This window comes from Lethenteron reissneri, chromosome 53 (genome assembly GCF_015708825.2).
Source record: "Lethenteron reissneri isolate LAM-NWPU_2019-01 chromosome 53, ASM1570882v1, whole genome shotgun sequence".
In the NCBI taxonomy this organism is placed as follows: domain Eukaryota; kingdom Metazoa; phylum Chordata; class Hyperoartia; order Petromyzontiformes; family Petromyzontidae; genus Lethenteron; species Lethenteron reissneri.
Window position 1 is genome coordinate 471940 of NC_083831.1, and position 25920 is coordinate 497859.

At 52.5% G+C, this 25920-nt stretch overlaps 1 protein-coding gene across 2 annotated transcripts in view; it reads left to right on the forward strand.

Annotated features, from left to right (window-relative positions):
• Positions 1–1274: 1274 nt before the first annotated feature.
• The window catches only part of XRN2 (5'-3' exoribonuclease 2), a 29894-nt gene continuing 5248 nt past the window's right edge, over positions 1275–25920 (forward strand). The window contains exons 1-25 of one of the 2 annotated variants that reach the window (XM_061573539.1): positions 1275–1455; positions 3988–4115; positions 4334–4445; positions 5488–5599; positions 6777–6835; positions 8420–8509; positions 8718–8790; positions 9712–9762; positions 9995–10152; positions 10460–10534; positions 13076–13209; positions 13431–13488; positions 14241–14348; positions 14762–14809; positions 15738–15899; positions 16285–16329; positions 16965–17080; positions 18927–19062; positions 19622–19729; positions 22478–22567; positions 23166–23238; positions 23799–23882; positions 24529–24632; positions 25321–25400; positions 25751–25807. In XM_061573539.1, coding sequence (XP_061429523.1) covers positions 1381–1455; positions 3988–4115; positions 4334–4445; positions 5488–5599; positions 6777–6835; positions 8420–8509; positions 8718–8790; positions 9712–9762; positions 9995–10152; positions 10460–10534; positions 13076–13209; positions 13431–13488; positions 14241–14348; positions 14762–14809; positions 15738–15899; positions 16285–16329; positions 16965–17080; positions 18927–19062; positions 19622–19729; positions 22478–22567; positions 23166–23238; positions 23799–23882; positions 24529–24632; positions 25321–25400; positions 25751–25807 — 2336 coding nt within the window. In that variant the 5' untranslated portion in view covers positions 1275–1380. The remainder of the gene's footprint in view (positions 1456–3987; positions 4116–4333; positions 4446–5487; positions 5600–6776; positions 6836–8419; positions 8510–8717; positions 8791–9711; positions 9763–9994; positions 10153–10459; positions 10535–13075; positions 13210–13430; positions 13489–14240; positions 14349–14761; positions 14810–15737; positions 15900–16284; positions 16330–16964; positions 17081–18926; positions 19063–19621; positions 19730–22477; positions 22568–23165; positions 23239–23798; positions 23883–24528; positions 24633–25320; positions 25401–25750; positions 25808–25920) is intronic. The other variant, XM_061573540.1, reaches the window with a different exon arrangement.

Genomic DNA, 25920 nt, shown 5'->3' on the forward strand with positions numbered 1-25920 from the left:
TGCAGGGCATAATTTGACTTTGAAACCCCCCCCCCCACCTCCTACGCATTCCACAAGTAGTGACTAATCTCTTATCTGCATTTCCCATAAATATGCTAAATTCCTCTTGATATGCAAATTCCTTTGTCAAGGCGCCCCTTCCCCCCTCCAACCCAGCTTAAATATACGCTCCAAGCCTGGTGGTGTTCATTCAGACGCTGTCTTTCCGACAGACCAGTTCTTCACCTGAGGACGGCTGCTTGCGTTGTGGCGGAAACGTCGTGAGAATTATTTTATTGTTTTATGTTTATTATTTTATTATTTCCCTTCTACGTGACTTTACCGAAAGAACCAAGAAGAAGGAATCCCTGCAGTCACGAAAGCTTTAAATTGAAATTTAATGCTGAACTGGTTTGATGTGTAGGCTATTGGCACGGTCCCTCATTGTTGGATAGGCATCCCGGTTGGACACTGAACTCTGCGATGCACAGCAACGCGACCACTGAGAGTCGCTGTGGACCACAGCCGACACGGAGTATTGGCGCCATTCGTCGAGCGCAAGGCTTTCCACGCAGGGACGGAGGGCGCTGCGTCTCGGCCTGGAGGTGCTTCAAACTGCTGCGTTGAGATTGAAACGATTGTTTTGGTGCTATATATGTCCAAGTGATGTCACTTTGTTGGGCTATCATTTGTGGTGGGCTGGTCGCTTATGAAAAATAAGTTGATACCTTAGTGGGCTTCTGTGGAAAAATAGATTTTAGCTCAGGGGCCGTCCATAAATGACGTCACGCGATTTTGGACGATTTTTGACCCCCCCCCCTCGTCACACGGCGTCACAAAAAGGCAGACCCCCCTCAAATAAAACATGCTTCAAATCGCTTTAAACTATTGTCATTGTAGAGCGTATTCAGTGTGGCGCTGCACTCTGATGTTGTACTAGAAAACATTTATTAAAAGTGTATTTAATGCTGTATTCCGATTGGTCGTCGTCGTTGCGTTGTTTGCCCCGCCGTCAGGGCCACGCGGCACCCCGCGCCAGCGGAGCTCATTGGGCAGTTGGAGGGGAAATCGTGACCAATTAAGACGGCGGCGATGACCAATGGCGTTACGTCTCAGCCGGCTCATGTTTATTCATGAGCCTCTTTCAAAATAGTTTTTTTTATTACCTCAAGGCATGAACAGAAATGTTATTTTTAATACGAAAATATTATTTCAAAGCCAGCGTTGTAATTCAAGGTTTTAATTGCGTAATTTTTAATCTATGTACAAAAAAATATATTTCCCGTCAAAGCCTCGGGTTGCGGGCGGAGGTTGCGGGTCAAAGGTGAGGTCGTCTCTTCCGGCCTGGGGTGGTCACAGCGGCGCCGAGAGAGAAGCTCGTTCGCACAGTGGGAAGCAGCAATGGGGGTCCCGGCCTTCTTCAGGTGGCTCAGCAAGAAGTACCCCTCCATCGTGGTGAACTGCGTAGAGGAGAAGGTGAGCGAGCACCGCGCCCACCGACGCCTCGGCGGCTAGGCCCAGGCGGTTTCTTAGGCTCCGTGGGCGGCGTGGTCGCGACGGGGGCGTCCCGCGAAATAAGAACGGCGCCTGCCTCGCGAAGGAAGGCGAACAGACGCAGTCGCGCCGAAGGCGACTCGCCTCCTTCCCACAGACGCGTGTCCGACTAAAACATCAGCAGGGCGTTCATTTACGCATCCCGTCGGCCACGCCGGGCCTCATTTTCCGAGTGCCGTAATTCCGGCAAGCGTTGGCTCTGCGCAGGGAAAAACGCTTGACCGGTTTCGACATTTGGTGCCTCATCAGCAGAGTTGGGCTTGCGTGGACACAATGCTGGTGGCCTCCCAGATGTTGTCGATGTGGGGTCCCGAGTTTGACGCAAAATGCACCGCACGATCGTTGGTGTCGTGGAGAATGGAGTGCAATTTGACAGTCGCGCCATCCCTGACATCGGCGGTTCTTCTTAACCCATCACGCCACCCCCTGGGGGAGCGAGATGTCCTTTCTGGGGGTGCGAGACATTGGCAGATTTGTTTTAGTAGGTAATCCTCGAAACAAATGAACCACGGGCACGTAGGTACAACGCTCTTGTTTCATCAAACCCTATGTATTTGTTAACACATTTTTTAAAGATTGAGAACCAAAGGGGTGCAAGGCTGCAGTAAAGAACCCCACTGCTTTATACGGAGCGCACGGCTATCGTGACGAAGCAAGGGGCCGCTGTGAGGGCCCCTACGATGGGGTGGGGGTTTGTGGCAGCGTAATGCGACACATCGGGGACCAGTGGGCCACAAGGAGGCCCCGAATCAACAGATAAACAAGTAACAAAAATGTTAACATTTATTATATAAAAAATATTCCAACAATTAACCATAGATGCCAAAAAACAACATTGTTACAAATGAAAAAAATTTCCGAAATATACACAGCTTAAAATATGGTAGCGCTACTGCTGGTGTTTGTTACTGAACACCGACCAGGCTGGTTTGCTCAATGACATACGCATGAAAGCAAGACGCATGATAACTTGATTGTGAGTATTGTTAACTTTGTTTTTTATTAACACTGCCACTGTGAGACTCTTCCTCTCAACCCCATATTCGGTGCAACTAAGATAATATATACAGTATAGTGATGGCCTACAGTATTACTGTATAGGGGTAAAACCATCCGTAGCTATTTCAGTAAAAGTGAGTCGGGAGAGGAGGGGCGGGGCCACAGTCGGATCTTGCCCCCCCCCGTTGTCATCGGGAGTTTCGCCCCTGGCTGCTGCGTTTCACAGACGACTATAATTTGCGTTCGTTTCACATTCGGGGGGCCAACGGTCTTGTGTGTTTTCACAGTTTACATAATTTGCGAATACTTAAAAAAGTGTACAGTGACGCGGGAACACAAAGGCCCACACTATTGACCGTGGCGACCGTGGGTCTTTAACCGCGAACCTCTGTCACGAGCGGCGAACACGCGACCGTGTAACCGGCCCGAATGGTGGTGGTAGACACAGACGGCGACGATGATGATAGTCGTGATTGATGGTGGTTATGATGTTGATGGTCATGATGGTAGTGGTTGGTGATAGTTGTGTGAGGAGCGGTAGTGCAACGGTTAGTGCGCTGCACTACGAACCTGGCGACACGATATCGATTTACACTCACGGCCAACACCAGGTGACTATCTGAATTGGTCCTGGGCTTCCCCTAGGTTGATTCAGCCTCAAATGAGTCCCTGGTGCAGTGTGTAAAACATCGCCTTGTGGAGACAAAGGCGGTTAGGAATCATGCTGGCCACTCACCCCCTCGTGTGCCATGGTGGCCTCCATAGGTACTCGCAACAGCTCTTGCCCCAACAGGGGGATCTTTGTCTTTGGCAATAGTTGTGATAGCAATTCAGCACAGGCCCAAGGCCCATGATATCAAATGGTCAGTAACAAACAGCACTGTCTATTTTTCGTAGACAAGATTTAACACTTTTTTATTGAACCGAGGTTATTATTATAAGAGTTTGGGAAACGAGACTGGGAGGGAGTTTCAAAGTGAAGCAGTGTGAAGGAAGAAGCAGAAATAGAAGCGTCGTAACCTGCAGTGTGGTGAACAAGTGACTTGAGTGTATTTTGTGAGTGAGTGTGTTGTGATCTCTTAAGTGTTGAACACGGTACGGGTGAAAAAAAGCAGTCGGTCTCGTAGATTGTCCTCAACATCGGTTGAGTAATCAATGAGCTAAATGCATGGGAATCAAATGAGTGAAGTTCAAGGTAGTAGCCATAGAAGAGTGATAAGGAGGTGGCTGGCTGCCAGAGGGCGAGTGGCCAAAGTAAATCGGTGAGTGTTGGAGTACAAGTCATCCTGGCTGCTTTTCATTGAATTCTATCTCATCCATTGAAGTAGGGACTGCGTGCTCCTGCCTAGATATGGACCAGAGTGTGTGAAATGTACGTGAAGTCGTGGCGCTGTACCTCGTGTGTTGGGCTACGTACGTCGTGACCACGATCTCGCCATGGTGCGTGCCGTGCAGTTGCGGGAGGTCAATGGTGTCCGCATCCCCGTGGACACGAGCAAGCCCAACCCCAATGAGGTCGAGTTCGACAACCTCTACCTGGACATGAATGGCATCATCCACCCGTGCACGCACCCCGAGGACAAGTAAGAGCCCACACCAAGCACAGCCAATGCCATTCCACCTCAAAGCCGAGCCACACAGGACGACCCTCGTCAAAGGCTCACCATGCTGTGTCATGCAGAGTATTGCCACCTCTCATCACACCCAAGTCGCGCCAATTCCCATGGAATCGCAGCGACCTGCACCGACACGTACTCAACCAAGACGAGCCACACCACGTTTATCCCCCCCCACCACCCAGGCCGGCGCCCAAGAACGAGGATGAGATGATGGTGGCGATCTTCGAGTACATCGACCGACTCTTCAGCATCGTGCGGCCCCGCCGCCTGCTGTACATGGCCATCGATGGCGTAGTGAGTGAGCTTCCATTCACCGCGCTCGCAGGCACCACGGTGGCCGCTCTCGCGGGCTCTGCTAACGGGAGCATTTTCCGGAGGCCCCGAGGAGATGAGGGTTCTTAACGTCCCCTGGCTAATAAACTTCTTGTGGCGGAGCCAGGAGACAACTTCCTTTTGGGGTTTCTCTAGAAACAACATGCGGTCGCTATGGCCAGCCCGCTGGGAACGTCCGAACGCTCCCAAGGGAAGGGAGGAGAGTGACCGGCTATCATTCCTCGGTCGGGAGCTGAATCGGTACCTCCTGGATCTCTGGAATATAGGTGTACTAGTTCTGGCTCCTCTCACAATGAGGTGGGTGCAGCCCTCTACTCTATCCTCCAATCGGCAGGATAAGATCAGGTAACCGGAAATGGCTCTCTTGTTGTTGGCTCGCCTACACACGGGGTAGTTGCTTGCTTATATACCCACTCATGTGTGTCTGTTTCTGTGTGCATTACTGGAAATGGCTGTATGTGATTATATTTCTGTGTGTTAGTGTATCTACTGCTCCAGCTTGTAAGATTCAGGCTGGCCTGTCTGGCTGAATTGTGTGTGGCTGTGTGTATGTGTGGGACTGTTTAGCTGTGTGTTTGTGTGTCTGTGTTTATGGATATCTCTACATGTGTCTACGCGTGTATGTCTCGGGCTGTAGTATAGCGGGTAGCGCGGTGTGCTCTGAACCCGGTGACCCGAGTTCGATTCTCACTCGTGGGCAACACCAGTGACTATTATATGAACCGGTCCTGTGCATCCCCGAGGTTGACTCAACCTAAAATGAATACCTGGTGCGATGTGTAAATATCACCACTAGGGAGACAAAGGCAGCTGAGCGTGGTGCTGGCCACCTACCCTCTCGTGTGCCCTTCCGGCCTTCATAGGTGCTCGCTCACAGCACTTCCCGCAACAGTCTGTTAAGGGTATATGGGGATCTTTGTCTTTGTGTGTGACTGCCTAGATATGTGTTGGTGTGTGTGTGTTTATGGATATCGCTACGTGTGTCTACGCGTGTGTGTCTCAGGCTCCCCGGGCCAAGATGAACCAGCAGCGGTCACGCCGGTTTCGCGCCTCTAAGGAGGGGCAGGAGATGACGGATGACAAGAAGCGAATCCGGGAGGAGATCCTCCTGAAGGGTGCGGAATGACGCACGCAAAGGCACACACATGGATGACGAGCGATGGACACACGCATGCACAAAACGAAGACAAAGATCCCCCGTGTAGCCTTAACATAAATTTCGGGGCAAGTCCTGTTAGCACCTGTGAAGTCTGGAATGGCACATGAGGGAATGGGTGGCCAGCACCAGGCATGGCTGTCTCTCCTCAGCGCCGATGCATAGTCCACCTCAAGGATGCTCAAGACCAGTTTAGATAATCGTCACTGGTGTTGATGGCCGTGAGCGAGAATCTAACTCGGGTTGCCGGGTTCGTAGCGCAGCTTGCTAACCACTACACAACCTTCGGACATATAGACAAAATCCCCCTGCTTTGTTTCCCTAGTAGCCATCTTTACACACTGCACCAGGTACTCATTTTAGGCTGAGTCAACCTAGGGGAGGTCCAGGACCGGTAAAGATAACCGTCACCGATGTTGGTTGTGAGCGGGAATCGAACTCGAGTCGCCAGGTTCGTAGCACAGGGCACTAACCGCTACACTACCGCTCCCCACACTACCACACATGGATGCTCATTCATACAAATGCACAGACACACATGCGCAGGCACGGATACACATACGCAGACACATTGGCACATCCACGGACACCCAGAGATGGACACGAGGACCTAGACACACGCATACACGTACAAGGACGCACATAGATGTACACACACAGACCCATCCATCATACACATCAGCCAACCTATAATAATTACGAAGGCGTGGTTTTACAGGCGCATGTCATTTGCCAATAGTTGCTAAGTGTGATTCCAATTGAGTAATTTGCGGATAAGTTTTCAAATTTGAACCATGATGCCGTCGCACAATGGCCTACCTTTGTGAATGATGTCAGGGAACCTTCGACGTTCACTGCGAGCAGACAACTCGGATATTTATGGTTATTAAACACTGGCTGTAATAACCAGGGTGGCCTGCAGGATTAAAAGCCACGAACCTCTACAACAACTGGCGAATGTGCGAACGCTCGGCCACGTCACCACCCCCCCCTCCCCGGTTGCACGACATTAACTCTATACGCTCATGACACCGCTATTACCCCTATATCCCTTCACCTTACGCGCAGTGACTACCACAACCCGTTGACTCGGAGCACTGCCAGGATAATCTCCGTCTCTTTTCCCGCTACCCCAGGTGGTTTTCTCCCTCCGGAAGAGGCCAAGGAGAGGTTCGACAGCAACTGCATCACCCCCGTGAGTCCTGCCCTGCCACCAGGACTCACTGCCTGAACTCCATTCACCCTTTCATTAACCCTGATGTGGTGGCGGTGAACATTGATGGCCACTGTCCTCAAGAGTCCTAATTCTAGATTTGAAGCTTTTGTGACTGCAAGGATTCATATTCTTAGGTTTTTTCGTTAAAGTCACGTAGGTAAAACATTAAAATTAATAAAAGTAAAATAAAAAATAAAATAAAGATCACGACGTTTCGGAGGCAACACAAGCTTCTGTCTTCAGGTGGAACCGTCACAGCCACGACAGCTGTATCAAGTAAATGAAAGATTGCAGGAGCTACCACTCCGTTTATATAATGGTTGGAGAGGGGGGAAGGGCCAAGTACAGCACACTTTTTATTAATATGGTAAGGTGAGGCTTAAGAGGGTGAGCCTTTGTTATGGAGAGGTACGGTTTGTGACTCAACCTTTGACAAGGAGAAAACAACTGAACATGGTAAACCTGTAATAGTTGTCTGTCAAATAAGATTGGCCAAATAAGTGTAGTTAAATCTTTTTTGCATGGTAAAATCACATCTTTCCATTGATTACTCAGTTTGTAACCATCATCACGGTTGAACTTATGTCTGTGTTTGTATATTTGTATGGCTTCGTGTACAAACCTTTGATGGTAGCCAGGAGGTTTGCAGAGAACCTTGGTCTCGGAAAAGACAATTTCATGAGAGCCCACCGAGTTGTAGCAATGATCGGCAACGGCCGAAGAATCAGTTCTGCCGTGTTTCAGATCTGACTTGTGCTCGCGGACACGATCAGAAACATGACGTTTTGTTACTCCAATGTAGCAATCACCACAAATGCAACTCAATTTGTAGACTCCAGGATACTGTAAGTCAGGAACGACATCCTTCACAGATGGAATCAGATCACGGATTTTATGCACTGTACTGAATCGGACTTGGATCTTATGTTTGTTTAGAATTTTGGAGATCTTTTTGGTCACGCCTGCTATGTATGGTAACGTGATAGTTTTGGTCGGAGTTTCATGTGGCTGTTTCTGTGTGGTGGGAGAAACAGCTTGGCGGATAGTGCGGTCAGAGTATCCGTTCATCCTGAGGGCCCGATGTACATGTCTTAATTCACCGGCCAGGTGGTGTTGGTCAGAAATGCCATGGGCTCTGTGGTATAGCGTTTTGATGAGAGAATTCTTTTGAGATGGGTGGTGGTGGGAATCCGGTTTCAAGTAGGAATCTGTGTGGGTGGCTTTCCTGTAGACAGAATGTCCCAAGGATCCGTCAGGCCTCCTCTCAAACAGGCGATGTTTCAGCAGTGGGAGGTTTGGCCAATACCTGTTTCACTTTTATGTATTAGCTCTTAAATACTCGACATGCTTTGTCAGTCCACTGATGGACGAGCACCTCCCCCACACCATGCCGATCGTAGGGGTTAGTTGACCGCAATTCATGTTGATCAATGTGGGTTCGTAAAGTGGTGAGTGTGTGAGGCGGGGGGGAAGTGGTGAGCGTGGGTGGTGACACGACCTCATTCCCCCTCTACTGTTGGTCATACTCTTCCTGCCCCCCCCCATGCCCCCCCCTCCCCACAGGGCACAGAGTTCATGTCCAACTTGGCCAAGTGTCTGCGCTACTATGTGGCTGAGAGACTGAACAGTGATCCGGGCTGGCGCAACATCGCGGTAAGGATATCACACCGCTCCCTGGCAGCCTCACCCTTCTCTGACAGCCTCAGAACTCCTATCAACCCCACCACTCCATGATACGGCAACCGCCGTGCTGTGGCTGTGTCACAATGCGGCTGTGCCATTATCTGCTAGACTCGCGGTGTGTCAGTGTTACGATGTGGTTGACGTGCGGTGTGGTTGTATCACGGTGTGGCGTGAGCAGGTGATCCTGTCGGATGCCAGCGTGCCAGGCGAGGGGGAGCACAAAATCATGGACTTCATTCGCAGGCAGAGAGGTGAGGCCCAATAGAGACTTGTTAACACACACTTACACATACATGCGTATAAACACACACGTACACACGTGTACACAACATACATCTGTACACACGCACACACATACGAACACATACAAAGATCCCCCATGTAGGCTTTTAACAGACTTTTGGAGCAAGTGCTGTTAGCGAGTACCTATAAAGGCGTGCATGGCACACGAGGGGTGGGTGGCCAGCACCATGCCTGGTCGCCTTTGTGTCCCTGGTGGCGAAGTTTATACACGGGACCAGGTACTCATTTGAGGCTGAGTAGACCTAGGGGAGGCTTAAGACTGGTTCAGATATTGGTCACTGATTTTGGTCACGAGCGGGAATCGAACTCTGGTTGCTGTGTTCATAGCACAGCGCGCTAACCGTAACACCACTGCTCACATAGGCACACGTAAACACGTGCACACAGATATACACTCGGATCCACTTACATGCATATGCATGCAAATGTACACGCGCAGATACATGTATATAAAGACAAATGCAGAGATCCCCTTTAACAGACTTGGCAAGTGCTGTTTGCGAGCACCTATAAAGGCGAGAACTATGACACATGAGGGTTGGGTGGCCAGCACCACGCCCCACTGCCTTTGTCTCCCCAGTGCTGATGTTTACACAACTAGCTTCATCAGGCTGAGTCGACTTAGGTGAGGTCCACTACTAGTTTAGGCACTCCTCACCACTGTTGGCAGTGAGCCTGAATAGAACTCTGGTCGCTGGGTTTGTAGCACGGTGCGCTAAGCACTAACACTGCTCCCCATACACACAGATACACACATGTGAACACAGATACGCACGTATTTATACATTGCAATGAATGGTAGCGCCTCTGTTGGCTGAAGGGGGGTGGGTGTGTTGTTGATGTCTCTGCTGCGTCTGCTTTCCCTACAGCTCAACCGAACCACGACCCCAACACCCACCATTGCCTGTGCGGAGCCGACGGTGAGACGCCGCCCCCCCCCCCCCGCCTAAAAACCAAAGCAAGAGCCAGCCATCATCACAACCGTCTCTTATAGTCACGCACGTGGGCTCTTTGTGTCTGTGTGTTTGGTTTGGGTGTCTGTTTCGATTATGTGTCTGGGTGTCTGTGCTTGGGCTGTGTGTCTTGTGTATCTGTGCTCGGTGTGTGTGTGTTTGTCCATGGTGAATGAGTTGTGGTTCTCTGCCCACATAGCGGACCTCATCATGTTGGGGCTGGCAACGCATGAGCCCAAATTCACGATCATCCGTGAGGAGTTCAAGCCCAACCAGCAGCGGCCGTGCGCACTCTGCTCTCAGTTCGGACACGAGCTCAAGGACTGCGAGGGGCTGCCCCGCGAAAAGCAGGGCAAGGTGCGGATACACGGGGGTAGACACAAGGACACGGTGGGGTGGTAGCGGGGGATATAGGTACAAGGTGAAGACAATGGGACAGAGGGGACACATGGGGGGACACACAGACACAAGATGAAGGACTGCGAGAGGCAACTTGCGGAGATGCGGTGGGGGGGGACACAAGAAAAAAAGTGGACACCTGAAAAAACATGGGCACCTGGGGACATAGGTGCACTCATGCAGTGCACACAGGTGTATGCTGTGTTGTGGTTAAGCATAACCATTCGCGTGTTGTGTTGTCTCCCCCTGTGTTTCCCCGTGACAGCATGACGAGTTTGCTGACCTCCCACCTGGTTCGGAGCAGGATTTCATATTCCTGAGACTCAACATTCTGCGCGAGGTGGGGTTTCGCAGCTCCTGGTCATGCGTCTGTGTCTGCACATTTGTTCATGTGTTTCTGTGTGTGATAAGCCTGATCCTTTGTTCACAATCATTAAAGACCTTCATGATTGTGGGCAGGGTTGCGAAAAGCTAATGTGGCCTGGAATCGGAGCCTTTTCACCTTGGACGCTCCTGGGCAGTTGCCGGGAGTTGCCCTCCAACAACAAAAGAGGGCAGAGGAGCACTGCTCACAACAATGAGCAGAAGACAAGGTGGCTAAAATGCAACGAGGTGGCACAGTGGAGACCACAGGTGGTGCATCTGCCAGTCATCTCAGTCAACTCATGGCACCTGGGTGTGTCCCCTGACTTCCTTCCAGCGAGCGTTCGACACTTTACGTGGCCTCAAAGTGCACATAGCATAGCAGAAGCGCCGTGGTAAAGTCACCGCCACTAAATGACAAATGGCAGTTGTTATTGTATGCACATGTGTGTACTCAAGTGTTTGTGTACTCACGTGTGTACGGTGAATATCTGAACTGGTCCTGGGTCTCCCCATGTAGACTCGCCCTTAAAACAGGACCCTGCGGGGTGGGCTGGTAGGAACGAATAACCAAAGAATATAAACATAATGTATTATTACACTTGTTTAGCCAGGAAAGCCCCACTGAGTCTAAAGGTTTTTCTAGGGTCCTGCCAAGTGTTTGCAGTAGGGGGCGATGTTGCTACACCTAATCGGACGATACGAAGGGAGAGTTTGAGGCCTAGTTCTAGGCTTTAGGCCTAGCTGTAGGCTTTAGGCCACTGTGAGTTAATTTTTAATTTAAATGTTTTAATTATTTATGTAAAAGCTTTAAATGTAAATGTTTCTATTTAAAAACATCAGGGAATGTAACATTGTTAAACATTAACTCCCTTGCACACACGCGGGGGTACGATACGAAGGGAGAGTTTGAGGCGTAGTTCGAGGCTTTAGGCCTAGCTGTAGGCTTTAGGCCGCTGTGAGTTAAATTTTAATTTAAAAGTTTTAATTAAAAGCTATCTCAGGGAATTATAAGGGAATGTTACACTTGTTTAGCCAGGAAAGCCTCATTAATTTAAATGTTTTAATTAAAAGCTATCTGAGGGAATTATAAGGGAATGTTACACTTGTTTAGCCAGGAAAGCGTCACTGAGTCTAAAGGTTTTTGTAGGGTCATGCCAAGTGTTTGCAGTAGGGGGCGATGTTGCTACACGGACGGACGATATAATCTATTGTAGGCTGGTTCACTTCGTTCCTACCAGTATAAGTACCTAGTGTGGGTGTGCAAAATATCAGCACTGGGAAGACAGACAGCCTAGCGTGGTTGCTGGCCACCCAACTCCTCGTGCCGGTCTTCATAGGTGCAACTCGCTAACAGCACTTGCCCCACAGTCGATTAAGGCTACACGGGGAATCTTTGTCATTATACTCACCAGTGTGCATGGTTTTGACCCCGAACCTCTCCAACGTGCGGCCAACGCGCTGCCGCTCAACCGCGTTACCGCCAAGGTGACTCTTTCCGACGACGGCTGTCGTGCAGTGTCGGCTGTGCGCGTGGCCGCCTGTAATCCAGTACTGTCTGTTCTTCTATAATGCCGCGTGTTGTTTTCATAACACAAATTGGATATAACGCGATTAATGTATAGGGAACACTTCTTTATGACGCGGATGCAAATTGGATATAACACAATCGAGTGAACAGAACTACTTTGAGGCGGAGTAAGCGGTCATGCGTCTGTCTTGGCGTAGCATCGCACAAGACGGGATGCTGCTGGGACCTTCTAGATTCTACCCATGTGCCTCAGTCTTTGTTCTGCCTGCATACACATCTCACGTGTTATTGCGCATTGTACTTTATCCTATATTATATATTCCAACGTGATTTTTCCATAACGGGGATTTCTTCAGGAATGCAACTACTACTGTGTTATAGGAAAACAGACAGTACTGTGGAGGCAGAAGCGAGGGTTGGTGGGTCATCCCACAGATGTGAATTTAACATGTAGGCTTTTGCGACCAATATCCATAATATAGGTTTTTTTTTTTAGTTGGAGCGCGTACATATATAAACGTGTCGTTAAAACCTGCCACAGCCAACTAGTAAGGGTTGTCACGTTAACAGAACATGCCAATTCGTCACGAGTACAGCACACCGGTGTGTTGGAGAGCCAAGCCACAACATTTTCAATCTGAGTACGACGTTTCGCCAGTAATTACAAGTAGCTTCATCAGGCGACAGACAGATTTGTGGAGAAGTCTTCCTGTTTCGTTCCTTATATAGAGGCGTAGATGTGGTGACCACGTTTCTGCGTGTTTTTCCCTCGCACACGTGGGGTGCTCCGGTTTCCTCCCACATGCATAATAAACACTCCCAATTATTTGGCTGAAAACATCTTAAAATAAAAAAACCCATTGCTAAACCCTCTTGAAAAAGAGTCCAGTGCAGCTCACCTAGATAATTAAGTCATTATTATGTTATTAGTGTATTATTAAGCATCATTTCACGCTTGCCACCCCTGCCCTGTGTCCCGTCCGCTAGTACCTGGAGCGGGAGCTCACTATGGCGAGCCTGCCCTTCCCCTTCGACCTGGAGAGGAGCATCGACGACTGGGTCTTCATGTGCTTCTTTGTCGGAAACGACTTCCTGCCGCACCTGCCTTCCCTGGAGATCCGGTGAGGCCGCTTTTCTGTCCCGTGACCTGCCAGCAGACGTTCGACACTTGACTTGGCCTTAATGTGCGCACAGCCTGGCACAAGTGCCGTGGTGATGTCACCGCCACTTAGTGGTGAATGGCGGTTGTTCTTGAAGGTGGTTGGGGTTGTGATGTTGATGGTATTGGTGATGATGTTGATGGTGGTGATGATGATGGTGGTGATGTCTCCTTGTGTGCCAGGGAGGGAGCCATCGATCGCCTCGTTGGCATCTACAAGAACGTGGTTCACCGCACAGGGGTGAGGGCAGCCCTGCGTGTGTGCACGGGTCTGTGTGTTTGACCGGATAGAGGGGGATAAATGGGCACGGCATGGGCTAGAGAAGAGATGGAGCTGAGTAGACTTGCCGATGATTGGTACCACCGGTGTCAAGATCGTCCTCTGTGGAGGAGACGGAAGCTAATTGTGGGCAGATGAGCAACGCTCACAATGAGCAGAGCACCGAGAAGTTTAAACAACGTCTTGGGACAGCGAGGAGCACAGGTAGTTCATCTCAGTCATCCCATAGCACCTGGGTCTGTTCCACGTCCAACCTGCCAACAGCGAGCCACCCACATTTCACGTGGCCTCAAAGTGTACCTAGCCTGACACAGGCGCTGTGGTGACATCACCGCCACTTAGTGGCGAAACAGCGTCTGTTGTCTGCCTATGCGTGTGTGAATGTAGGGCTGCCTGTGGGGAGCGGTAGTATAGCGGTTAGTGCTCTGTGCTACAAACCTGGTGACCCGAGTTCTATTTCCGCTCACGGCCAACACCAGTGACGATGACCTGAACCGGTCCTGGGCCTCGACTAGGTCGACTCGGCCTTTAATGAGTACCTTGTGCGATGTGTAAACATTGCCACTCGGGAGATAAAGGCGGTTGGGTGTGGTGCTTGCCACCCACCCCCTCGTCTGCCGTGCTGGCCTTTTTTAGGTACTACTCGCTGCTATCAGCACTTCCCCCAACAATCCGTTGAGGGTACACGGAGGAATCTTTGTGTGTGCGTGCAGGGCTACCTGACGAACAGTGGCTATGTGAACCTGGAGCGCGTGCAGCTCGTGATGGAGGCGCTGGGGGAGATGGAGGACAACATCTTCAAGAAGCGCCGCACTGACGACGTGAGCTCCCACCCCCCTCCCCACCTTGTTAGCTCCTTGTCGCGATTGCAAACGATGTGCGTGAGCACACTGACCACAGCGTTTCCCCGGGAAGTGGTGGCACGGTGGTTAACGCGCTGCGCTACGAACCCGGTGACCCGCGTTCAAATTCCCTTTCCCGGCCAACATCCGTGACGAATAGCCGAACTGGACATAGGTCTCCTTTCGATCGACTCGGCCTTTGCCAAGTACCCAGTGCGGTGTGTAAAAATCACCACTGGGGAGACGAAGGCGGCCGGGTGTGGTTCTGGCCACCCACCCCCACGTGTGCCATACCGGCCTTTATAGGTGTTCGCTAACAGAACTTACCCCAACAGTCTGTTAAGGCTATTTGAGAGGGGTCTTTGTCTTTGTGTGTGCGTGTGCGCCCACAGTTGGATTTCAAACGGCGTCAGAAGGACAGAAAGAAGCGGATGAAGCGGGTGAGTGAACTTCATAAGCGTCACCAGACGGCGGGCAGCTTCGGTTTAAGCAAGTAAACCTAACTGCTGATGAGACGCTGAAAGTCAAAACCATTCGAGAGTTTTTATGGTGTTGAACCAACATTCCAGATAGGATTCACTCCCAGAAGGTTGTGTGGCCGATGGGATGTGTGGAACAATATTATTTATTGGCGGCAAAGTGGTGCCCTGGGTTCAATTCTGAACGTGGGCGCCTTTTCTGTGTGGAGTTTGTAGGATCTCTTGTTCTGCATGGGTTTCCGCTGGGTGAAATTTCTTCCCATCGTTAGACAGATTTTGACCTCTTGGCCAAACATCCCAATGCTGAAACCTTAACTGCAAATTACTCAATTTGCAGCCGCAGCAACATCGCCCCCTACTGCGGAAAACTTGGCAGGACTCTCCTGAAAAAGAGTTGAGACTGTTTACTGGGTAAACGAGCATAAGTAAATAACAATGAATAAATAAATAAATCGGTCATTCCTTGGTTAATGTGTTTAATCTTTTCCATGAAAACTACTGCTAACCGAAATAACTGTGAATCGAATTAACTTATATATTTTAAAATAAGTGAGTCACTGAGTTTGCGAGATAGCTGTCTCCACTTCCAAAACATAAAACACGATGTAAACAAAACCATTCGAGGCCCAAACACTCTTTGCCTGAGGGCATGGCTCAGCTCCAGTCACGAGTGCTCGGATTGGTCGAAATTGGCGCCCACATGCATAACGTAAACATACTGTTAGTAAACATGTTAATGTCAGTCGAAACCATGGGGTCCTTATGTGATGCGAAATGTTAACCTAAAAAACCGTTAACCAAAGTCGCTGTTTACCGAGGGATGACTGTAGTGTGTGCGAGAATTCCTCCCTCACCTGACGTTGCCCTTCTGTGCCCGCGGTTGGACCAGGATCGTCCGGCCTTCATCCCTGGGGGGCAGTTTTCTCCCCGACCGCTGGGTGGTGGTGGTGGCGGCGGTTGGAGGGGGGGCCGGGGGGGAAGCAACCCCATCCACAACCCTCGGCAGACGGCGTACGAAATGCGCACGCAGGGACGAGACTACAACAACATGGTACGTGGCCCCCACACTACCACACATCATGGTAAGTGGCCCCCCACACTGCCACACGCTACCACACATCATGGTACGTGCCCCCCACACTACCACATCATGGTGCGTGGCCCCCCACACTACCACATCATGGTACGTAACTCCCACACTCTACTACACATAATGGTACTTGGCCCCCACACTACCCCACATGGTAAATGTGTGAATGGTGTGTATGTATGTTGAACTTCTTTTACACCGTATGTATCCAACTGTGCTAATCGGAGGTGTGGGTGTGATGTGTGGTGGGTGTGGTGTGTGGTGGGTGTGGTGTGTGGTGTATGGGTGGTGTGTATGGTGTATGGGCGGTGTGGGTGGTGTGTGTTTGTGGTGTATCTGTTGGCAGAGCGCTGCTCAGTCTCTGAAGAGCTCCATGTACGGACAGAGCCCGGTGAGTTCTGGTAACTCAGAGCAATCGGTGTCTCATCAATCATCACTGATTAGGGGGCGGCAGATGGCAGTGCAGTGAGTGGCACCTGGGTTTGAATCCTGTTTCTGGTGCCCCTCTGTGTGGAGTTTGTATTCTCTCCCCCTGTCCTGCAGTGATTGAGTGGGGTTTGTATTCTCTCCCCTGTTTTGCAGTGTGGGAGTGAGTGGAGTTTGTATTCCCTCCCCCTCTTTTATGTGGGTTTCCTCCAGGGTTCTCCGGCTTCCTCCTCCCATAGCTAAACACACGTGCACAGTGGAAGCAGTGTTGTCCAAACCACATCCCAAAGCTGAAACATTCCCTGCCAAACACTCAATTGGAATCGCACAGCTGTAGCAGCAGCAACATCGCCCCCTCCCCCCCCCCCTTACTGTGAAAACGTAGCAGGACCCTCCGGAAAAAAAGTCTGGACTCGGTGAGATTTTTCTTTTGTAACGGGCATAAAGAAAGATAGATCTTGTCGTCTCGTTACTGTTTTGAGCTAGTGGTCTAGACGAGTCTGAGAGCATTGTACGTGCAATTTGGTGGTCACATTCCATGCACATATGGCATACGTGTCCATGTGACCCTGTGTCTCCGTGTGTCTCTGTGTCCCATAGGCTCCGTCCCACTCTGGGAACAGCAGCTTCAGCTCGGGGGGGGGCACTCCCTCCCCCTCGGGGAAGCGGCCGCTCGAAGACAGCGATGATGAGCCTGAGCCCGAGGACAACGTGAGGTGCGTGTAGGGCCCCCCACTCCTCACCATGGCCCCCCACTCCCACCATGGCCGCTCACTCCTCACTGGCCCCCACTCCACTACGGCCCCCACACTCCTCACCACGACCTCCCACTCCTCACCTAGGCCCCCCACGGCCGCCCACTCCTCACTACGTCCCCCACACTTCCACCACGGCCCCCCACTCCCACCACGGCCCCCACTCCTGCCACGCCCCCCCCACTCCCACCACGGCCTCCCACTCCTCACCACAGCCCCCACTCTCACCAGGGCCCCCCCACTCTACCACTACCCCCCACTCCCACCACAGTCCCCCACACTTCACCATAGCCCCCCACTCCTCACCACGGCCCCCCACTCCCACCACAGCCCCCCACTCCTGCCACGGCCCCCACTCCTACCACGGCCCCCCACTCCTGCCACGCCCCCCCACTCCTCACCACGGTCACCCACTCCCACAACGGCCCTCCACTCCTCACCACGGCTCTCCACTCCCACCACGGTCCCCCACACTTCACCATGACCCCCCACTCCTCACCACGGCCCCCACAATCCCACCACGGCCCCCCACTCCTCACCACGGCCCCCACAATCCCACCACGGACCCCCACTCCTCACCACGGCCCCCCACTCCTCACCACGGCTCTCCACTCCCACCACGGTCCCCCACACTTCACCACGGCCCCCCACTCCTCACCACGGCCTTCCACTCCCACCACGGTCCCCCACACTTCATGATGGCCCCCCACTCCTCACCACGGCCCCCCACTGCCACCATGGCACTCCACTCGTCACCACGGCCCCCACTCCTCACCACGGCCCCCCTACTTCCACCACGGTCCCCCACTTCCACCACGGTCCCCCACACATCACCATGGCCCCCCACTCCTCACCACGACCCCCCACTCCTCACCACAGCCCCCACTCCCACCAGGGCCCCTCCACTCCACCACTACCCCCCACTCCCACCACAGTCCCCCACACTTCACCATGGCCCCCACTCCTCACCACGGCCCCCCACTCCTCACCACAGCCCTCTACTCACCACGGCCCCCCACGGCTCCCACATTCCCACCACGGCCCCCCACTCCTCACCACGGGCCCCCACTCCCACCACGGCCCCCCACTCCTCACCATGGCCCCCCACTCACCACGGTGCCCCACTCCCTCACCACAGCCCCCCACTCCCACCACGGTTCCCCACACTTTACCACGGCCCCCCGCTCCTCACCACGGCCCCCCGCTCCTCAACACGGCCCCCCGCTACTCACCACGGCCCCTCGCTCCTCAACACGGCTCTCCACTCGTCACCACAGCCCCTCGCTCCTCAACACGGCCCTCCACTCGTCACCACGGCCCCCCACTTCCACAACGGCCCCCCACTACTCACCACGGCCCCCCACTCATCACCACAGCCCCCCACTCTTCACCAAGGCCACCCACTCCCACCACGGCACCCTGCTCCTCATCACGGTCCCCCTCATCAAGGCCCCCCACTCCTCACCACGGCCCCCCATTTCTCACCACGGCCCCCCTTTCCTCACCACAGCCCCCCGCTCTTCACCACGGCCCTCCGCTCCTCACCACCGCCCCGATTCCTCACCACAGCCCCCTACTCCTCACCACGGCCCCCCACTCCCCACCACGGACCTCACAGCGAGCCTGACTGGCGCCGTGCCTATAAAACATCAACGCCGGAGAGACAAAGGCGGTCAGGCGTGGTTCCGTCCACAAGGCCACCCCCACGTGATGGCCTTCGTAGGTGCCGCTCGCTAACGGTCCTCATCCCCAATGGCCCGCGTGGGCTTATCGGGGGGGGATCTCTTTGTGTGCGGTGGCGACGCAGGCTGTGGGAGGACGGCTGGAAGCAGCGATACTACCGCCAGAAGTTCGACGTGGATGACGGCGACACCGGATTCACCGACAAGGTGGCGCGGGCGTATGTGCATGGCCTGTGCTGGGTGCTGCGCTACTACTACCAGGTGCCCACCGCCCCATCGCCGCTCGGCCTCCTCTCACCCCAACGCCGCTCACCCTTCCTCTCACCCCAACACCGCTCACCCTCCCTCTCACCATAACGCCTTCTCCCTCTCACCCCAACACCGCTCACCCTCCCTCTCACCATAACGCCTTCTCCCTCTCACCCCAACGCCGCTCACCCTGCTCCCTCTCACGCTCCCGTCGCTCCGCTGCCTTTTACCCCGATGCCGCTCACCCTCCCCCTCTCACCCAGATGCCGCCCACCCTCCCCCCTCTCATCTCAACGCCGCTCACCCTTTCTCTCACCCCAACGCTGCTTAACCCTCATCGCTCTCACACCGAAGCCACTCACCCTCCTCCCTCTCACCCTCCCCCCTCTCACCCCAACGCCGCTCACCCTCCTTCCTTTCACCCTCCTTCCTCTGACCCTAACGCTGTTCACCCTCCTCCCTCTCACCCCAACGCCGCTCACCCTCATCCCTCTCACCCCAACGCCGCTCACCCTCCTCCCTCTCACCCTAACGCCGCTCACCCTCCTCCCTCTGGTGTGACTGGTCTCAGGGCTGCGCGTCGTGGCAGTGGTTTTACCCGTTCCACTACGCGCCCTTTGCCTCTGACTTCCACAACGTGGCCAGCATGCCGTCCGACTTCGCCATCGACACCAAACCCGTGAGAGCTCGCGCACCTACGCACACACGCACAACAACAACAACAACAGCCGCCATTCCCCACCGAGTCGCGGCCACTCTGTTCCCTCCCCATGTGTAGGAACACTCGCGGGCGTTGGCCAAACATCCGAGTATAGGACCGCAGAGCTTGGGCAGTTGTTGGCACCGTTTGTCACCGTGCCTTCTCGCTTGTGATTTCGTGCGCATCTCCTTGCGAAAACCGCACGCTACAAATTATACCGCTGTTGGAGATGCGATTGGCACGTGTGAAGCCATTTACAAATGTAGTGGGTGCAAATGGAGAACGAGGTTTCTCTGGAGGCAACACGTTTATTTTAAGAATACTCATATTCTTGGTTCTTTCGGTAAAGTCACGTCGAAAGGAAATAATAAAAATAAAACATAATAAAATTCTCACGACGTTTCGGCCACAACACAAGCAGCTGTCCTCGGGTGAAGAACAGAGCTGTCGGAAAGACAGCGTCCCAATGAACACCGCTAAGCTTGGTGTTCATTGAGACGCTGTCTTTCTGGCAGCTCTGTTCTTGCTTGTGTTGTGGCCGAAACGTCGTGAGAATTTTATTTTTTAATGTTTTATTTTTATTATTTTATTATTTCCCTTCTACGTGACTTTACCGAAAGAACCAAGAATATGAATCCCTGCAGTCACGAAAGCTTTAAATTGAAATATAACAATACTCGCTAACACAAAGGGGTAGCTGCCCCTTCCACCAGGTAACCTGGGGGAGTGTAGTCCCTCTGAGCTAACTAGCCCTAACACAACTGGGGGAGGCCGTCAAGCCCGGACCCCGACTCGAGTACTGGTCTTGACTTCGGGGCTTCTTCAGGAGGACGGCTTCATATCTTCAGATGAGGGGGTGGGTGGCCAGCACCACGCCCTGGGCGCTCTGATTTCTGTTTGGATATTTTTGCTCTGATTTCTATTTGCTTCATTGTTGTACTTTTTTGGTGGTACAGCAAATGCTCTATTAACCGGCATCTGTCATAGACAAAAAATTACAACAGCCATCTAGCATCTTGCTGTGTGCGTATCGTAGGTCTGTAGTTTAGAAGCTTCAGGATACTGCCGAGTGGTGGCGCTACCGCCAGTCTGTACACGCGGTACTCTAATACTGTATACTCTACTCTAAATGGCCTCACTGCTTCGACAATCAACGTAGAATTCTCTATAACTGACCAGTGAGTAACTCTGTAAGAGAGTTATCTTATTTCTTATATCATAGTTAAAATGTAGGCTGGGTTTCTTTCTTTAAACATTTTATGTACTTGAAAAATGTGGTGAACCATCTTACCTATAAAACGAATTTTTTGTCTGTCTGTGTGTCTGTCAGTCTGCGCATACGCCTTGTGATGCTTTTAACTGACAAACTGTTGGGTTTACGTTTCAACAAAGTACACCGATACGACACAATAAGCCCCCGGACGAAAAAGCGCTATTTGATTTTCTCATCCGTCAATTTATTATTGTTATATTACTACGCTGATCGCGGTGCCAAAGCACGCATCTGCGCATGAGCAGAAACGCTGACTCGTCATTGCCCCTAGCAACGCACACGCGGTCGGTGGGGACGGTGGGGGGGAGAATTCTCTATCGCGTTCAAAATGAAAAATAAAAACGGAACACTGAGGTAAATTCTTAACAGTGTGACGTCCTCTTCTCTCCTCTCCCACCCCAATGTGTGCAGTTATTACTATACAGTCAGTAGATACGACTGTAGAGCGGCCCGGGGATAGTGGGAGGGGCAGCAGCCCAGCCCCAGCCGGCCAAGGTGCCACCTCGGCCGGCTGGGCAATCTAGCCGAGGCTGGCGGCACTCCGCGGGACTAGGCCTCGCCACGGCATTCTGTAGGGTTAGTAGATACTGCTATAGAGTCGGTAGATACGACTAGAGTCAGATACTGCTATAGAGTCAATAGATACTACTATAGTCAGTGGATACTACTGCAGCATCAGTATATACGACTATAGAGTTAGTAGTTACTACTATAGTCAGTAGATACTACTATGGAGTCGGTAGATACTACTACGGTCAGTAGATACTACGGCAGTCAGATACTACTCTACTCAGTAGATACAACTGTACAGTCAGATACAACTCCAGAGTCAGCAGATACTACTATAGAGTCAATAGATACTACTATGAGTCAGTAGATACTACTGTAGAGCCATACTCTGATTTAGAGTCACTAGATACTCATTCTATTGTACGTAGGGTGTGGCGGTATTTATGCCTCCAGGGGGGTAAAAACATTTTTGAGGGGAGCGTCGACAATTTTTGGAATCCTTTTAGATCAACTATTTACCCCCCACTTTATTACTTTTTGATTCAGGACTTCTGCAAGCCTCTTATAATTTTGTTGACGGACAAATGAACAGACAAACGGAAAACGGAACGCCGGGCTTTCACAATAGTTTAGTATTTGTGTATGTATATGTTATGTTTTTAAGAGAAGACAAGATTTGAAATATATTTTTCCTCCAGGCAACGCCGGGTCCTTCCTGCTCGTTAACTATAACTGTCAGACAACCCGCATATTTGATGAAACGGCACCCTCCATTCCCCATGGATGCCGAATAACAGAGTTTTTTTTTATGTTTCTATTGTCATATTGGTGACCTAGATGAGTCACTCCTGCAAATTATACTTCTATCCTGATCTCTTAAATTGTCATCTGGTTACACACAATCAACTTCAAACTTGAAACGTGGTTGTCCCCCCCCCTTGCAGTTCAAGCCCCTAGAACAGCTGATGGGGGTGTTCCCGGAGGCCAGCGGCAACTTCCTGCCGGTGACGTGGCGCAAGCTCATGTCCAACCCGGTGAGTCTCCAATCAGTTCTCCCCCCCTCCCCAACACCTCACCACCTTCACCCGAACTTTTCAGAACAAAAATGGACAAAATGTAACGATGGAGCAGAGACCGAGAGGGGGGGCGGAAGAGATAGCGGTGAAACGGAGTTGCAGCAGAGGCAACGGAAGGTGGGGGGGGGGGAAGTGGGGGAGGTCTTCACCCAGCTCTGGGATGTTACAGCCTGACAGCAACAATCACATGCGTGTGTGCATATGTGCATGTGCCCGGGGGGGAGCGGTCGTGGTAACGGTTAGCGTGCTGCATGATGAACCCGGCGACCCGAGTTCGATTCCCGCTCATGGTCAACATCGCTGACGAATATCTGAACCAGTCCTGGGCCTCCGCTCGGTCAACGCGGCCTCAAACGAGTACCTGGTGCGGTCTGTAGTAAACATCCCTACTAGGGAAGAGACCAAGGCGATCGGGCGTGGTGCTGGCCACCCACCCCCGCGTGTGCAGTGCCGGCCTTCATAGGTGCTCGCTAACAGCACTTTCCCCAACAGTCTTAAGGCTATACAGCGGGAATTTGTCTTTGTACACACGTGTCCGTGATTTTCACTCCCACAGGACTCGAAAATCATCGACTTCTATCCCGACGACTTCTCCATCGACCTCAACGGGAAGAAGTACGCCTGGCAGGGTGAGCCCCACCATCCACCCACCAATGATGGTTGAAGTTGATTTCACAGCTGATGATGAGTTGAACAGGATTAATAAAAACAGCCAAATAGAAATTGGAACAAAAACAGCTTCGTTGCAGAAAAAATGGACAACAGCTCACATAAAAAACTAAATTAATTTCCTCACAAAAGTCAGTTCAGAAAAATTACGTTTAAACGACTTACGGTAAAATTGAGTTGCTGAAACATCTTCACTCAATCATTTAGATGGAGTAACTAAGGAAATGGTGTAGCGACGAATATCTGAATCAGTCCTCGGCCTTGCCTAGGTAGACTCAGCCTAAAAGGAGTCCCTGGTGCGATGTGTTAACATCGCCACTTAGGGAGACAAAGGTGGCCAGCACCATGCCTGGCCACCTTTGTCTCCCATGGTGCTGGCCACCCACTCCCTTGTGGGCCTTGCCGTCCTTCATAAGTGCTACTGGCGAACAGCACTTGCCCCAAAAGTCTGTTAAGCCTATACAGGGGGATAGTTGTGTGTGTGTATTTGTGTAATGCGTGTGACTTGTGCTGCCCATAGGCGTGGCGCTGCTGCCCTTCGTGGACGAGCGCCGTCTGCGTGCGGCCCTCGCGGACGTCTACCCCGACCTCTCGGAGGACGAGAGTGAGGCCTCCCCTCCCCTGCATCCCCCCGATCGCCCCCGATGCCCCCCCCCCCCTCATGATCACCTCGCGAGTCCAAGTTGTGTTTGTCCCGATCGGCGTTTTGTCTTGTGGCCCTACGTGGTGGACACGGGCCCACGTAAGCGGATATTGCAGAGCTACCTCTGAGATTAATTCCTCTTCACGTGACCTCTGTTTCCGCACACAGTAAATAGAGTACAGTAACCACCCCACCCGCTCTGCCGCTGAGAGTAACGCTCGCAGTCATGTGGTGGTCAATCCGAGATTTTGTCAGAGCTGGAATTTTTCCAATTAAGCATCGAACCATATGCAAGGCAATCATTTTTTTGCGTAGCCATTGGTGACTCTTGACAGATACTTGAGAACTCGGTTTAATCATAAACCCAGTGTGTGTAAATCTAAAGGTCTCTACGTGACTCTTTGGGTCTCCATGCGAAGTCTATAGGTCTCCCTGTGAGTCTATGGGTCCCTATGCAAGTCGTTGGTGAGGACCCAGTTTAATGAAAGTGCCAGCTCAACGTCTCTGACCTGAGCCGCTGTCTGGCCGTCCTTCCGTCTTTTTGGCTTCGGAGTCTCACAGATCTTTACATGATTCACCAACCCTTCACCCCCCCCACCCTGCTCAGTTCGTAGGAACAGCCTCGGCAGCGACGTGTTGTTTGTGGGGCAGTACCACCCGCTGCAGGACTTCATGGTGGAGCTCTACAGCGGCGGAGCTGAGAACGGACAGGTGGGGGGGCTCGGGGGTCATGGGTCCAGGTGGGGGGCTCGGGGGTCACGGGTCCAGGTGGGGGGGTGTGGGGGTCATGGGTCCAGGTGGGGGGCGTGGGGGTCACGGGTCCAGGTGGGGGGCTCGGGGGTCACGGGTCCAGGTGGGGGGCGTGGGGGTCACGGGTCCAGGTGGGGGGGCATGGGGGTCACGGGTCCAGGTGGGGGGCGTGGGGGTCACGGGTCCAGGTGGGGGGCTCGGGGGTCACGGGTCCAGGTGGGGGGCGTGGGGGTCACGGGTCCAGGTGGGGGGGCATGGGGGTCACGGGTCCAGGTGGGGGGCGTGGGGGTCACGGGTCCAGGTGGGGGTCACGGGTCCAGGTGGGGGGCGCGAGGGTCACGGGTCCAGGTGGGGGGAGGAGCGTGGGGGTCACGGGTCCTTGTAGGGGAGTGTGGGTGTCATGGGTCCAGAGGGGGGGGGGGGGGTGGCATTCACCTGACCCCAACCCCTCCGCTTGGCGTTTGTGTAAAGGACCACTGCATCGACATGTACAGAACTCTGGGCCGCTTTTAACGTTTGGTTTCTCATCAGCAGTCAGGCTCACTTGGAGCAATCCTGGTGAACTGTAACGCTATCTGGTGTCGTCACTTGGACTGGTCCAATCCCTGTTCACCATTCCTCACCATATCTCCCCCTCCCCCCTCCGTAGGAGGTGGATCTGCCCCCCAACCTCTGCCACGGCATGACGAGTAAACTACGTCTGGACCAGGACTCTATCCTGCCTGGCAGGTACTGACGTACGCACGTGCGTGTGTCCGCGCGCAAGTTTGTACACAGTGGGGAGCAGTGCTGCAATGGTTAGTGCAGTATGCTACAAACCCGGCGAGTTCGAGTCGCGGCCAATAAGAATTACGACTATTTGAACTGGTCCTTGGCCTCGAATGAGTACTTGATGCCGCGTGTAAATAGAAGTTACTGGGGATAGAAAGATAGAAAGGCGGCCGAGCGTGGTATTGGCCACCCACCCCATCGTGTGCTGACCTTCATACGTGCTACTCGCTAACAGCATTAGCCCTAACAGTCTGTTCGTGCTATATGAGCGAACTTTGTATTTTGTGTGTGTTTTGTGTGTCTGACAGGGTTGTGCAGTCCCCTGTGCCCACGCTGCCTGACGTGAAGCACAACAGCTGTGTGAGGTCAGTGGTGACATCGCAACCAGCCACCCCTCCGTTGCCCATCTCCCACCCCCTCGATCGCCCACGCCACTCATCCACCGTGGCCCCCGATAACCCCGACCTGGAACTTCTCA